Source organism: Primulina eburnea, chromosome 3, assembly GCF_022965805.1.
Source record: "Primulina eburnea isolate SZY01 chromosome 3, ASM2296580v1, whole genome shotgun sequence".
Taxonomy (NCBI): Eukaryota; Viridiplantae; Streptophyta; class Magnoliopsida; order Lamiales; family Gesneriaceae; genus Primulina; species Primulina eburnea.
In genome coordinates this window covers 47,805,179-47,821,821 of record NC_133103.1, presented here as the reverse complement: position 1 = coordinate 47,821,821, position 16,643 = coordinate 47,805,179, and the positions used below count along the sequence as shown (strand labels likewise).

Genomic DNA, 16,643 nt, shown 5'->3' with positions numbered 1-16,643 from the left:
ACATAGCTCACGAGCTTATTCAAACTTTTATCGAGCCTAAACAAACTTAATAAATATGAATTATACATTTAAATTTTCATTAAATTAATTAAAAAATAATTATATATTTAAAGAAAAATATATTATTCTTATTAAAATTTGTAAATTTATTATAATAAATAAATTTAATAAATTTTTCTATATATTTCATAAATAATATACAAAATCAATAAATAAAATATCAAAACTATTATTTTTTCATCTAAAAGATTACTCATGAACTTACCAACGAACATATTCACGTGCTAACGAGCCGAATAATGTAAAACTTGATTTTGATTTGTTAATCTTAACGAGCCTCATCAAACGAGCTTTTATCGAATCGAGCTTCGAATAGCTCACAAACGATTTGGTTCATTTTCATCCACGTCTATTTAAAATTAAAGTAGTCTATACACACTTCACGAAAATTATTTATTAGACAACTCTTACAACAAGACTTAAACATAAGTAAATAATAAACACCACTTGGGCACCTCACTTCATAGCATCAAGCTATAAATCAGGAGCTAAATATCAAATACATTACACACACTAAATTTCTTCAACATCAAGAGATAAATGATTCAATCAAGTTTGACATGGGGAACATGACGAACTTTATAGGAATCTCCTTCATCACCATCCACAGCTCGGAGCCGATCCTTGAACTCCTCCGGCATCATACGAAGGTTCACCTTTTGGAGTGTTGTGACGAATCTCAGTCCATCAGGAAGCATTTGCAGGTTTTCAGCATAAGCAACAACCAATCGATTGAGCTTTGGCATTGCTCCTTCATCAATCCTCCATTTTTGCAAATTCGGGTAAACCCCACAGCTTTAGATACAAAAGCTGAGGAAAGCCTTTGGCTGAACACACCATTTCCTCTCCCACGTAGGAGGAATCATACAATGTCAGACTACTTAACTTTGGTAGCTTTTCGAGTGTTGCCATGGGATCTTCCTCGAGTGCTGAAGCCTTGAATGAGATTTTAGAAATGCTTGAAGAGAAATGGTAGTGTTCTGGAAGCTTAGCTATATAGCCCCGTAGAGATAACTTGTACAGCCGGTGGCAATCCAGCAGCGTTCTCAACAGACTTAACTCTGAGTCTGAACAAAACTGTGAACAGGAAATAGAAAGTGAAGTCCGTTTAAGATTATTCTGAGTGAAGCTTATGTATTTGATAATGTTAGGAAGGTCATCAAGTTCATCCTTTATTGAAGCTCTTAGTTTCCGAAGATTAGTCAATTTGTCAAGATCTTTTACATCACACAAGCTGGTGGTGAAGTTCACTAGCATCTCAAGTTCATTCAATCCTTCCAATCTCAACTTTGCACCATCTCGAGTACGAAAGGTACCCGGGAGATATAAATGTTGTAGTCTTTCCAGTTTCCAGAGGATGTTCGGGATTTCCAGCGTAGTATCAACTTCCAAATTAAGTGTCTGCAAGAAAATTAACTTTTCCAACGACGATGGCAACTTCTTGAACATAGAATAGCTCAAATTCAAGTACCTCAGGTGTATCAAATCTCCAATACTTTTAGGCAACTCGTCAACATTGTGAAATCCTTGAAGTTCCAGAACTCTGAGAAATTTGAAGCTTCCGAGGTGGGATTTCATTTCATCTCGTAAGAACTCTTTGCTACAATCATGGGCGTAAAAGAATGCCGACCTTAATTGACGATTTTCGCACCAAGAAACCGGATTATGCTTACCATTTGGATTGAAATACACAGAAACTCTTCGTGTTTCACAACCAGATGAATATGATTCCAGTGGTTTCTTATCGCGTCTGAAATCGACGATCTTTGCGAAGTTTTCATCTTTTGCTTTAGATATACAAAGATCCCGCATAAGATCATGAAGACGACAATTCTTGAACCCGCCAGCCGTTTCCTTCACGCTGACTTGCACCATACACCTTTGAGCCAGTTCAGCTAAGTACCGTTCAGCAACATCCATCATTGTTTCTTCTTCGGCCCTCTCCGCTGGTGATATAATACCTTCGGCCAGCCATAATTGGTATAACTTCTCAGCTTCTATCTCGAAATCCTCGGGGAAATTTGCCAAGTAAAGAAAGCATTGCTTGAATGGGTAAGGCAAGTCGTGGTAACTGAAGCCTAAAACCTCCGAGACGGCTTTTTGTTGTCCGTGACTTTTGCCCCTAGCCAAATACCAGTTGATATTCTCAGTATACCATTTGCCAGTCTCTTGACGTATGCTTCATAATGAGAAGTCCACCTGAGTACAAGAATAGCTAAAGGCAAACCACAACACTTCCCCACCATCTCCTTCCCTAATGTCTCCATGTCTGGATCCGTTCTAAATCCTGAAAAATGAGAAGAAACAAATCATGGTCTCATCCATAGTAATGGTCTCATCCATAGTATTTTCTCATGGAATAATAGGTAATCGGGTTTTGCAGCAACCAAAAAGTAGCTAATTGGTTTTATTGCAGTAACAGAAACAAATTCTAAGACATTATCTGAAAACGGTGTCAGCAAAAGCATAATAACTTTTCCACTAAGCTTGAATATCTTTCAAGTATGTCTCTTTGTCAAACACTCTGTTAAAGAATAAGTGATATGTATAGCTTCTAAAGGATAGAATCAAGTTATTATGTTAATAATGCCTGACCAAGACTGAAGTAGTTCTTCTGCCGTAGATACAGGTGTTAAACCAGATAAAAAAGGAACATTATGCATTACAAGAGCACCTCCAAGTAGGACCACTGAATGGAAACTATAACAGTCAGTATTCTGCAACTATGGCCTAACATGTAAGAGGAAACTAAGCTAGCTTAAGCCTACGAAATATTCCAGCAAATCAATTAAAGCAACCAAGACTGACTTAAACCACAAGGTTGCTACAACAAGCATCAAAGTTAAATCTTTAGAACAAAGACCTGCAACCTGAGCAGCATTTTCAAAGGTATGAAACACACCAAATAGTGCACCCAAATTATAAACTCACCATCAGCATCATCTTGCCTTCTAGGAAACACTTTCCTGGAAAGCAACTCCCAACTTTCATCCAAGGTTAAAAATCTAGGTTCATGCAAATAACCACTGGACAGACATAAGTAGCAACATCTCTAATGCGAGATGTGAGAAGTATTTTGCTACCGGCACCCACTCTCGAGTTCGGAAAGGCGGGTTTCAAGCTGTCCCAAGCTTGGCTGGACCAAATGTCATCAAGTACCACTAAACATCTCTTCTTCATCTGCACATCATGTAGCTGCCTCACTAGCTCCTCATCCCTCATACCAAGAATCTCATTTCTCTTCTCAGGCACAAGTTTTATCAATAATCCCTGCAAAATATCCTTCTTATCCCACTGCTGAGATACACAAACCCAAGAAAATCCATCGAAATGCCGCCTCACAATCCTATGATTATACAACTTCCTAGCTATTGTTGTTTTCCCCAAACCCCCCATCCCATAAATAGATACCACTCCATCTTTTTCCTCATCGATCAAATGAGCAACCAACACATTTATATCTTCCTCTAACCCCACAAAATCTTCTTCCACTACATGTGAATAAGCCCTCCTAAATTCATCATTTCTTGCATTTCTAACACCAAACCCGTCTCCCCGATCACCCATGGACTGTATCCCAAAAGTATGCAAACTCTCTCTTAGACCGACAATCTTGCTCTTAATATCAGCAATCTTGTATCCAACCATGTGAGTGGTAACAAATTCCTTGAAGAAAAAACTCATTTTCTTGAAAACATTGAATCTCGACTTTCTTGAGTAATTTCGTGACGCAATCTTAGAGGCAAAGAAAATAAGAACGTTGTCTTCAATATCGTAAGCAGCTTCCCGAACTTCAGCGACCCAGTTGCGGACTCGCTCGTCGGTTTCTTGCTTCGTATCCGCATCTTTCAAGAAAGATCGCATGCGCTGCAGCTCTAACTGGATCTCCTCGACCTGAGACCTCACTCCGTAGTAGAACTTCACTTCTTGTACGAGGAGACTGCGGATTGTTTCGAGGGTAATGGAAACTACAGGCTCCGCCATTTGGAGCTCGGCGCAGCCGCGACGGGGAAAAGTATGACTTCGTTCGTTGAATACAAATCCTTATATGAAAAGATTATGGTACGGGATGAGAAAATTGCAGCCGGCCCCTTGAGCTATTGAATTTTATAAAAACCTCTGTTTAGTCTTGAAAATATAAAAAAAAGCCCATAGATGTTAAAATATATATAAAAAAAAAAGCCCAAATTTTTAAAAATAATTGTATTTTAAGCAAATCATATTTGGTAATTTGCTTAAAATGACACTAACTCTTTATTAACAATACATATGAATTGACAATTGTGTGCAAATGACTTGTGGCTAAACGAATACATGGTATGGTATGAGTCAACCACATGTTTGGTAAATTAGACGAGAACAGGGGGTATTATGCAATTTAAATCCAACAATTCCAAGGACTTTAATTTCACGTGAAACTGAGAGAGACTTGATTTATCTTTTATTTTGGCTCGAGTTCGACTTTCTCTCTTTTCTATATATAGGATATAAAAAAAATAAAAATTTGTGAAAGATGATTTCATGGGTCGTTTTTTGTGAGACGGATTTCTTACTTGGACCATCCATGAAAAAATATTACTTTTTATGTTAAGAGTATTATTTTTTATTGTGAATATCGGTATGATTGACCCGTCTCACATATAAATATTCGTAAAACCGTATCACAAAATACATTCTCACAAGAGACATACTCATTAAAAAAACACTTGAATATACATGAAAATAGTTGCCAAATTACAAATCTCCCCTTCATCTACCAAACACATTCAAATAATTGGTAGGAACCACATGGAAAACAAGAAGATGTTATGTCAGATTCTTAATAAATAGATGTACCTTGTAATATTGGAATTTGCGTAAGAACAAAAAACTAAGGGAGAATTGTGGATCAGTCCCCAAACCAAATTACTTTTCCTTTCAACTCCCTGGAGAGAGAAGCTTTGTTTTTAAATACCAAAAATACCCATAGACACCCTTATTCTTATTAAAAATTTATTGATCTTCCGCGCTTCAGAAATGGTATCAGTGCATGGTTAATTTATTTCAAACACAAAAATTTTATTATTACTAGTAACTAAATGTATGAGAAGGAGAATTTCGAAAAAATTATGAATCCGAACTTTAGTTCGAGAAGAATAATTTACAAGAACTATTCCAATATTTTGGAATATACACAAGTTTATCTAACTATTGTTAGATATCAGAAACATGAGAACAAAGGTATGTTCCAATGGTGACCACCAAGTTATGGTATAGATATGATGGAAACATCAGACATATGACGGTATATGTCATATATCAAGAAATGAAAGGATTTAGGTATCTCCGAAATCATTTCAATCTCTATTCCAGAAACATTAGTTTCCGAATAGAGCTATTCAGATGTTCTATAAAGCATCTGAAACAACTCATTGAATCAGGAAATTTATCTCCTGATGAAAGACAGCAGTGTTTGCAAAACCTTGCATACACAAAAGGTAGACTCTTACAGGCCGAAAAGACCAGATCTTCAATGATCTGTTAAATATGCCAGGGACTACCATCCAGTTCGAAATTGAACTTATTTCCCTGGAAATAATTCAATTAGAACAAGAATTACAGCGAAGTACATGCTTCACTGAACTCAGAACGAAAGGTATGCGTTTACAAGGTCTAAAGAACCGTAAAAACATACTTCAAAATCTACTCAGAAGAAATTCTTCAGAGAACAACGGATCTGTATAGACAGAAGATCTACGAAGGGAAGCAACAGCACCCTCAGGTAAAAATTTATGATTCAGAATAATAAATTTCTGGAAATAGTACCAGACTCCTCTAAGCTCTCTCTGGATCTTAGAGAAATACAGAAAACGGTACAAAATTATGGCAATGTGCTATATTATGTACCTCAAAGGGTTGAAAAGGTCCTAGAGAAACAAGAAGAAATTCTTGAGATCTTAAAGGATATTCAAACAAGGATACAGAAACTAGAACAACAACCAAGTTCTAGTAGAAGAACTTCAGGAGGTTGGTTACCACCATCCTTTGGTACCGAACCTTTGTTACATCAACAAGGGAAGGCCAGAGTGGTGTCAAAACCTTTAACTGAAGAAGAAAAGATGATCAATCTAATCAAGTCTGTCTCAGAAAAGAAATTGATCTGATGACAACTCTAGAAAGGATTGGTTTGGAGGATCTACAAGAGCTTGCGGAATCTTTCGCAAATCTCAAAGTAGTAGATCTAAAGATGAATACAGCAGTAGGTGAAACACCACCTGCAATAACCTGGTCATCTTCTCAGGAACCACCAAGGGAAAGTATGGGATCTCATAATGTAAATATGAGAGAATCTCAGACTGATTTCCATACTGGTGGAGGATCACACCCAGCGGGAACAAGGGCAAGGAGAACTCAAATTCCTTTGCACCAAACACCCTATGGAAAAACTGTTTTAGATCCTATACATCCTTACGGGGTTATGCTTAACCTTGATGTATTGGACTTCAAAAACAGAGAAGATCTCATAGACGATTGGACATCTGCTATGAGGATTGCAGCAGGAACACTTGATCTCAACAAAGAAGGATTCATTAAACTTTTGGAAATGAGTCTTATGGGATCAGTAAAAATTGCTTGGGACATGACTTCAGCAGACATGAAAGAGTCAGTCCTAGTTGGGGAATCTCTTAGTGAGATCGCTGGAAAAATGGCTACCCTATTCAAAGCACACTTTATAGGGGTAGACTATTTCAACAGTCAAGATACAGAGAAGAAGAAAAAATATACTCAAGCTCTGTATAGTCTTGAATTACATGATATATGTTTGGTAGATGAATACATTATGTTATTCACCAAATATAGATGGAATTCAGGAGTCGAAGAAGATATAGCTATGCAGCTTTTCTTCGCAAAAATGCCAAGTCCTTGGAGAGAAATGCTCATAAGGGAATACGTACCTGGTAATCCAGATACATTGGCAAGAAGAGCCTCTTTCCTCAAAGGAAAATTGGCAGAATGGTGTCACATGGCAGCATTACAAAAGAATTACAAACGACTAAGGGGTATCAACAAAAGGACTCCTTTGTGTTGTAAGGAAAATGATCTTCCAACAATTATTGGAAGTAAACCACAGAAGCATAAAAGGAAAAGTTTTAGGACTCATCCTTATGCACAAAGTAGAAGAAGTTCTTGGAAACCAAGAACCATATGGTCTAGACAGAAAGCCAGATCTTATAAATCTGGACAAAGAAGCGGACCATCAAGAAGTAGAATATCATCCCAGACATCGAGTTCATCTCGAAGCACAGGAAGAACACCTACAAAGAAAACTTTCAGAAGAGCTCATACTAGAGCCAATGAAAGTTTCAAGGATTGTAATTGCTGGACATGTGGAGCAAGAGGTCATATCTCGACCAACTGTCCAGAAAATGAGAAAAGAGGTATTAAACGCTTCGATCCTACTCCGGATATAGAAGATGCAGTTTATTACCAAGATCTCATTCAAGTATACCGATTTGAGGACATTGCCTCAGATGAGAGTATATATGAAGAAGAAGAAGTCTTAAGTCAGGAAGAATCTGATGGAACAGAATCGGAATCTGACTGAAGACGAGGTGTTTCGACACGAAACACATGAAGATCTGTCTGGGTTTTTTAGCCAGACAACAATATCTCATAACATGGTTCAAAGAATCATGAGAGAAAATCCAAGTCTACAGAGATACCAAGGTTTCTCTGCAGGACAGGTAGAAATGTTCTTAGGAAGTCTTGGCCTAAGAAACAGAAAGCATCACCTAATCTATAAAGTTTCTAGAAGGGAAATGGCAATCCCGATGGAACTTACAGGAAATAGAATGGAGATGCAGTTAATTCCTTCCGAAGAAATTAAGGAGGAATTACAAAAACTCAAGATAGAAGTAGCAAGGACTATGTCCTGGATTCATATCGGAGCAATCCAAATTATGATAAAGGCTACTTTCAAAGAAGGAATAGATTCACCTATCGATATTGCTATTTGCGATAAAAGAATGGGGAATCTACAAGATTCAGTACTGGGAACAATCTCAGGAAACCTCTGTGCAGGAAAAATTGTAGGGGTAATCTATCCAAGGATAGCCTACAACCTGGCAGATCGAGATTTCAGCCGAGCCTTGACACTACATCAGAACTTCAAGGAAAAAAGGCTGATGAAAGAAGGTAATAGGCCATATTCTATTACCTATCAAATTTCATATGCTCTATCTAATACACATAATTCTGAATTGTTTATTAGAAACGAGTTTATAGAAATCCCTGAAATATTCGGAAAAGTTGCTCAGGCAATTTATCCAGAAAGAGTTGAGTTTCCTTTAATACAGGAAACAGATATCCAGATCCAAGACAAACCGATTCTACAGAGGAATCAAAGTCTTAGATTGGAATCAAGAAGACTATCTTTTCAAGGAGATAGAATTACAAGTTATAGATGGGATAAAAGGCCTGTCATAGAAACCCAACAGGAGCTGAAAAGTTTTTCTACAATAGGAAAACTTAGATGCCCAGAAGGGTGGAAGGAAGTAGAAATAGTATTTGACATTACAAAGCAAAGGAATCAATTTCCTTGTAATTCAATATACTATTTGGAACAACCGATGATAGGAACTTACCAAGGACTGATTAATATCGGAGAATTGGAGGTTCATATTCAAGGAATTTCAGGAAAAGAATCAGATCGACTGATTCTTGGACTAGAGTTTCTCGAGGAACATAAACCTTGGAAACGTCTAGAGTATGGAATGGAGTTTATGGCAGATGATAAAATGTGGAAAATCCAATGACCACAAGTCCATTCTCCATATACATTCCAGTAGGAATGTTGTATGAACAATATAAGGCAGAATACTTTGCTGCATATATTGATTCAGGTGCTGGAATATGTACAGCAAAACGAGGAGTTTTTCCAAATAATTTGGAAGAAGAGTTACCCAAGATTGCTGGAAGAGATTTTTCCAGAAGAATCTTAATCTTATGTAAAGGAATTAAGATGACTGAAATCATGATTGACGGTGCTGGACAAACACCTTGGTACAAGGTAAAGACACCACCAATTTATTTTCATGATACAGGAGCTGACATATTGTTAGGAAATAATTTCCTACAAATGTTCAAGTCCTATACACAAGAAAATGAGACTAGAAGATTAGTGTTCACAACACCATGTGCTCACAAAATCATAGTTCAGAGACTTAGGGAGGCATTTTACAGAAAATTGTCAATCCAGTTTCGCAGCAAGCGTGGTGATTCAGGAAAACTTCTGAACCCAAAAATGAAGGATTCAAGACGGTTTGGAGAAACAATGCTCCAGTTAAGAGCAGATAAGGAACTCCAACCAGAAGATATAGAATGTCTTAAGATAACTCTACATACAAATGAAGTAGAGTTTGAATCTAAGGTATCACTGGAAGATGTCAAGAAAAGGATCAAAGAAAATTACAATGAAGATCCCTTGGCATGGTGGGACAGAAATCAACTCAGAGCTTGCCTTAAGATTAAGGAAGGCAAAGAGTATGAATTTGTCCGTTGTAAACCCATCCCAATGAACATCATTGATCAGAGGGATATGCAGATTATAATCAAGGAACATTTGGACCTTGGATTAATCAAAGCAGGTATGTCACCATATAGCAGTCCAGGTTTTCTGGTAAGAAATCATGGTGAGATTAAACGAGGAAAACCCAGATTGGTTATTAATTATCAAGAAATTAATAAGATTCTGGAGTTTGATGGGTATTTTATACCTAGTAGAGAACACTTGATTAGTTGCATTCGCAATGCCAAGATATTCTCTAAATTTGATTGCAAGTCTGGATTCTATCAAATACGGATGCAGGAAGAAAGCAAGAAATTCACAGCTTTCTCCACACCTCAAGGACATTATATTTGGGAAGTATTACCAATGGGATTGGCTAACTCACCCCAAATATTTCAAAGAAAGATGGATAATCTTTTCAAAGATTATTTCAAGTTTATGTTCGTTTACATCGACGATGTTTTAATAGCATCCAAAGATATGAATGAACATGTTAAACATTTGGAGATTTTCTCTAATGTTTGCAAGAAAGAAGGACTGGTTTTATCTGAAAAGAAAGCAGTCATTGCTACAAGAAAGATTGAATTCCTCGGAATTGAAATCGATGAGTCAGGAATAATTCTGCAAGAACACATAGTAGAAAAAGTGCAGAATTTTCCAGAAAATCTCAAAGACAAGAAGCAACTTCAAAGTTTTTTAGGGGTTGTTAATTTTGCTGGGATTTTTATTAAAAACCTAGCAAAACACAGGAGGGTGTTCAGTCCATTATTGAAAAAGGATGCTAGATTTATATGGACAGACGAACACATAAAAGGACTTATCCATTTAAAGAAGGTTTGCAAAAATCTTCCAAAGATGGCTATTCCTCAAGACGAGGATGATCTGGTATTATATACCGATGCCAGTGATCATTGGTGGGCTGCAGTACTAACAAAGCTCACACCAGATGGAGAACAACCATGCAGATATTGTAGTGGGTTATTCTCAGATGCAGAAGCCATAAGATGGCATATCAACGAAAAGGAATTTTATGCAGTAAAGAGGGCTTTTGAAAAATGGCCGTTATTTTTACTTGCAAAGAAATTCACTTTGAAAGTTGATAATACTCAAGTTAAAGCTTTTTTGAGGAATAGAATTGAATCTAAACCGGAGAAGGCTAGATTATTACGATGGCAAGCTTTATGTCAAAATTATATTTTTGATATTATGATAATAAAATCTCATGAAAATATTCTTGCAGATTTTTTAACAAGAGATGGACAGCATTGACATTGATGCTATTATCAAGATGCAGAGGCATTTGAGGGAACACCTTGAAATGCTTCAAACCGAGTTCAACAAGTTAGCTGTTAACGCAGAAGTTGCGGGAAGGCTACAACAAGCTGATAAGAGAATTGTCTCTGATCGAATTACAGGATGTTTACAGGCATATACTCAGTTATGGTCTGTAACGCAAAGGCCTATCCTCCAGGGCATTGAGAGACCACTGGTTTCTCAAATGGAGAGTTTTCGAGTACAGGGCTCTATACCTGTAGCGGGGGATTCAAATACCCCTTGCACAAGTGTTAAGTCGGGATCATCACGAGATGAGTCGGCTGAAACAAAAATTGAGACTCCTGATCCTTATCTTGAGTCCTCAAGTCAACCCTTCACCTCGGGGATTGAAGAGGGAGAGATCAACCTTAGGCCTCGTATTGACAAAGGCAAAGCTAAGGTTGGTACTAATGAAGGTGTAATTTCTCCATTTCAGGATTATCAGCAGAATTGGGAGAAATTAAAAACACGTATTGGCATTAACCCAGCTACAAATAGGGTTGATGTTTCAGGAAAATATCCAAGGGTATGGATGAAACCTAATTCATATCCCAAGGAGGTTAAAGCTTGGTATGAATTTGGGGCTCTTGCCTCAGTTTATACTACATCACCCAGCTTTCCGGAGATTTCATGTTTACCAAAATGGATCCAGGAAGCTGTTCACGAAACTTGGGCGAATAATGATTATTTGTCCAAAGGAGATATTCTGGAGTTGTATTTTTTCAGTGCAGCACCAGAACCAGCAGGGAAAGGCACACATGAAGCCTTTCATTTCATCAAGCTAAGGAGGCCAGATTTAAACGTCCAGAAATTCATCAAGGACCCTCCGACAGAAGAAACACCCCTGGTGTCTTCAATTAACGAAGATGATATTTCTACCAGAAGAGCTTGGGGTATTTGGGTCTGTCTCACTGAGATGGACAAAGTTAAGTTTCCGTTCAAATTCTACAATCATTCAGTGAACGGATCATTCTTGTTAAATACCATGACAGGAAAGACAACAAGTTTTGCAGAAGATCTATTTGAGAAGAAAAGAAATCTTTTGTGGAACAGCAAGCTACCGGCAAGCAAAGAGACTCGCCGAAAGTTCTGCAATATGGCACACATAGGAAGATGGTCGGAGAACATCTGTCCTGAATGCCAAATTCAGAAAGAGCCAGAGTTCGGTAAAGGTTTCAAACCAAGATCTGATCGGAAACATTTTACCGAAGCAAGAACAAGTGGGGAAAAACCATATGCACATTTTCCTCGGGGAAACAAAAAGCCTAAGATTCCTCGACAAAATTGATAGAGGACATGTGACTCACCCACTAACCAAAAGCAGGACCACTACCATGTGAGTGGCAGAAACAAGACAACCACTAATTAGTGGAAAAGGACAAATGAACCACCAATAACAAATGGTGGATGACTCAGAAAGCATTGGATACCAATCTAAAAGGAATCCAATGAATAAAAAGTAAATTAACTGGTCCCGAAAATTCATCTATAAATAAGGACAAGATGAAAACCAGTTAAACACACCAGAATCAAAACTTAAAAATGTATCGAGTATATTTAAAAGTTTTGAAAAGGAGGATAACATACAAGAGGAAAGAGGCAGAAGCTCTTAAATGGTTAGTAAATCATTTCAAAGAGTATAAAAAAGATGAAATTACTGCCGATATCCTGGAAACTCATCGTCATTGGTATCTAAAAGAGATAAAGGAGGATGAGAAGTTGATGTCCAGATTAATAATCTAGACAGGGACCCTTCAACCACTACATGGTCCCCTAGCAAGCTGTAAAGGCTAATGAAGATTTGAAATCCGAGTTTCAAATCCGAAGAAGCCTTCTATAAATAAAGACGGAAGAAGGAAGTGAAGATCATCAAATATTTTCTCCATTTCTTTCATATAAGGTTGTAATATTTTCTTTCAAGTTTTATGTGTGTTAAGAGTTCAGCTACGATAAGTAGCTAAACAAGTTTCTCCTCCTCTACAGGAGGTTACTATGTAATAAATAAATGTTTGTGTTTGAATAAAAGAGATCTTTGCTCTTAGTCCCTCTCATGTATTATTTTCAAAATTTGATCTTTTGCTGTACGCTCTAAGGTAGGAAACGAATTAGAGCTGTGCCAAGTATTGCTGAAGGAATCTGCTTAGTAACCATCGGTTGCGATCGTGTGGTTGGACTGTGAGGAGCAGTTCGTAAAATACGGCGGATATAACCCGGTGATACGCTGGTCAAAAAGGTAAAAGATTTAATTTATTTTACGGAAGCATGATGGACAGTTATATTCAAAAAGAAAAGTCAATTATTTTAAATAATGATTTAAGGGTATTGTGGGAAATGGGGAGTTAGAAGAAAGATGGTGGGGCTCTAGGTACTGATTTACAATTTCCCCAAAAACTAAATGGAATTGGTTAAAAAGTCTTCCATTCACACTTAAATTTTTGAATTCCTTCAATGGTTTCGAGGGTGACCAAGACTTGCGGTGTGAACTTGTGGAGAACATAATTGTGGTTTCTTAAACTATTGACTTCTTTTTTCACCGCCTTTTTCATTACATATTATTCCAAAAAAGCCTTCAATTATTCCAAAAATGTCATTAATGTTTAAAAAATAATATTTAAAATACGTGTATTGAATATTTGAATGTTGAATATTTGAATGTTGAAAATAAGAGTTGTAAATATTGGAATTAGTGTGTGATGATGTAGGTAATGATGTATTTTATTTTTGGATTATTTGTAAAGAAATTCTATAAATAGCCTCACCATTTGTGAAGAAATTCACAATTGAGTAAAGAGAAAAATATTATAAAGTGTGTAGTTTGGTAAATTTTGAGAGTTTGAGATTTTTCCTTTTTACCATAAATTTTTACTTTTTCACAACACGTTATCAGCACGAAGCTCTAAAAGTCCTCCATACTTTTCCAAGTTCCAAACAGAAGAAAAAGGTAACAAAAGTAATACTATTTATTTTACTGTTATTTATTATTGTGAATATATTTAATATATAATATAATGTTATTATATAATAAAAATAAATTTTTCAAAAACTTGTTATAAATCCTGGGAGGATGTTAAGACGACATCTCACACTCCCGGTAAGGGATACGACAAGTATAAAAGCCTATAAGGTTTTCAACAGAATAAATTATGACACCTCATTATAATAATGTGATATGATATAATAATTATTTAAACATGTCTAATATTATATATATCATATTATTACCATAAAATTATACAAATACTTACATTTATTTTTTTGTACACCAACGGTCATAAACAGTAACAAAACGGCTAGTTTTTGTCCTATAAATATGATCTCGCAAACACATTCAATCACTACAACTTTCTCTTCTTCTCTAAAAAATATTCTTCATCAAATTTTTCGAAGAAAAAAAGAAGATGGCTTTCTCAAGGTTATTTTTAATTATTTTGGTTATCATACTCACGAGTCTTTTACTTATCGAAGAATATCCTCCTCGTATGTTTTCATTATTTTTACAAATGCGTGTACTTGTTGTTTATCCATTACTTTGTATTGCAATATTCATTAACTAATAAAATGCATCGTAATTTTTTTAGTACCACCATGTCAAATTTGACAAAGCTCGAATTTGTTGCGCTCGACATCACGGGAAAAAAATTTATATGCCATGGACTCTCGATGTAGAAATGCATCTTGAGTCATTGGGTCTAATCGAGACCATTAAAGAAAATTGTATATCGACATCCCAAGAAAAGGCAAAAGCCATGATATTTTTGCGTCGACATCTCGACGATGGATTGAAATGTGAATATCTAATTGAAAAAGATCACATGGCTTTGTGGAAGGGATTAAAAGAAAGATTCGAACATATAAGGAAAGTTGTACTTCCGACCGCCCGGGATGAATGGAATATGTTAAGATTTCAAGATTTTAAAAAAGTCATTGATTATAACTCGGCGATGTATAAAATAATCTCGCAATTGAAATTCTGTGGGCATGAGATTACTGAAATGGAAATGCTTGAAAAAATATTTTCTACTTTTCACGCATCGAATATTACTCTACAACAACAATATAGAGTTCGTGGATTTTCGAGATATTCTGAACTTATCGTCTGTCTCCTGGTGGCGGAAAAGAATAATGAGCTGCTCGTGAGAAATTATCAGGCACGACCCATTGGTTCAACGGCATTTCCTGAAGTAAATGTCGTAAACAAAAATGAATTTAAATCTGGAAACTAAAATCAAAGTTATAGACATGATTTTGGTCGAGGACGGAATCGAGGTCGTGATCGTGGACGTGATCGTGGACGCGGCCGTGGTTTTGAAAATAATCGAGATAGTTATTTTTATAACTCATCTCAAAAGAACGTCCCAAACCATCCACAGAAAAGGCATCATGAAAATATGAGTGTTAATGAGAATCACTCAAAAAGATTTGAAAGTTCTTGTTTCAGATGTGGTACTCCAGGACATTGGTCCCGTATTTGTCGAGCCCCTGAACACCTTTGTAAACTTTATAAATAATCAATAAAGGGGAAAGAAAAGGAGACCAACTTCACTGAACAAAGTAAACATTTGACTGATTCAACTCATTTTGATGCTGGAGATTTTCTGATTGATTTCTCAGACAATGATCAATTTGCTGGTGGAATAAATATGTAAAATATGTTATGTACCCGTATGATAATATTTTATCATTTACTATATTTTTTTACATATGTATTGTATTTTATTTTTATAAATGTATTGTCAGTAATTTTATTTCATTGCATATTTTTTTGAAGTTCAAACATGGAAAATGCTATGAACAAAGCTGAATTTGCATACCCGATAGTGGTACAACCCACACTATCCTCCGAGATAAAAGATATTTCTTGGAACTAAAACCAACAAAAACAATGGTGAATACAATATCAGGTCCTGTATACTTGATTAAAGGATGTGGTAAAGCACAATTTTTGTTACCTAATGGTACAAAATTTTTGATCCATGATGCTTTATATTCACCACAATCCAAAAGAAATTTGTTGAGTTTTAATGATATATATTCCCATGGTTATGATACCCAAACAATGAATGAAGGGAATGAGAAGTATATGTGTCTTATCACATATAAATCAGGAAAGAAATACGTGATTGAAAAATTACCAATGCTCTCTACTGGATTGCATTATACACATATAAGTCCCATTGAATCAAACATGGTAGTTGATAATTCTTCAATATTAACCAATTGGCATGATCGATTAGGACATCCTGGTTCAACAATGATGCGAAGAATTATAGAAAATACACATGGTCATCCGCTGAAAGATCAGAAGATCTTTCAGAATAATAAGTTTCAATGTAAAGCATGTTCTCTTGGAAAACTTATTATAAGATCATCACCAGCCAAAATCCAAACTGATGCACCAATGTTTCTTGAAGTATTCTGGGTGATATTTGTGGACCAATCCATCCACCATGAGGACCATTCAGATACTTTATGGTATTGATTGATGCCTCCAGCAGATGGTCACATGTATGTTTATTGTCAACTCGAAATGTTGCATTTGCAAGATTACTTGCTCAAATAATAAAATTGAGGAATCAATTTCTCGATTATACAATCCAAAAATTAGTCTTGATAATACTGATGAATTTACTTCCTAGACTTTCAATGATTATTGTATGTCTATGGGAATCATTGTTGAATATCATGTTGCTCATGTACATACACAGAATAGATTGGCTGAATT

The 16,643-nt window shown here is 36.1% G+C and overlaps 1 protein-coding gene across 1 annotated transcript; it reads right to left on the bottom strand.

Moving 5' to 3' along the window:
* Positions 1-437: 437 nt before the first annotated feature.
* On the bottom strand, positions 438-4,086 carry LOC140827736 (putative disease resistance protein At1g50180). Its single transcript, XM_073190537.1, is given in 6 exon segments — positions 438-842; positions 844-2,208; positions 2,210-2,260; positions 2,262-2,347; positions 2,992-3,087; positions 3,090-4,086. Coding segments are annotated over 6 exon segments (2,790 nt in total). The 5' UTR covers positions 4,045-4,086; the 3' UTR covers positions 438-605.
* Positions 4,087-16,643: the final 12,557 nt, after the last annotated feature.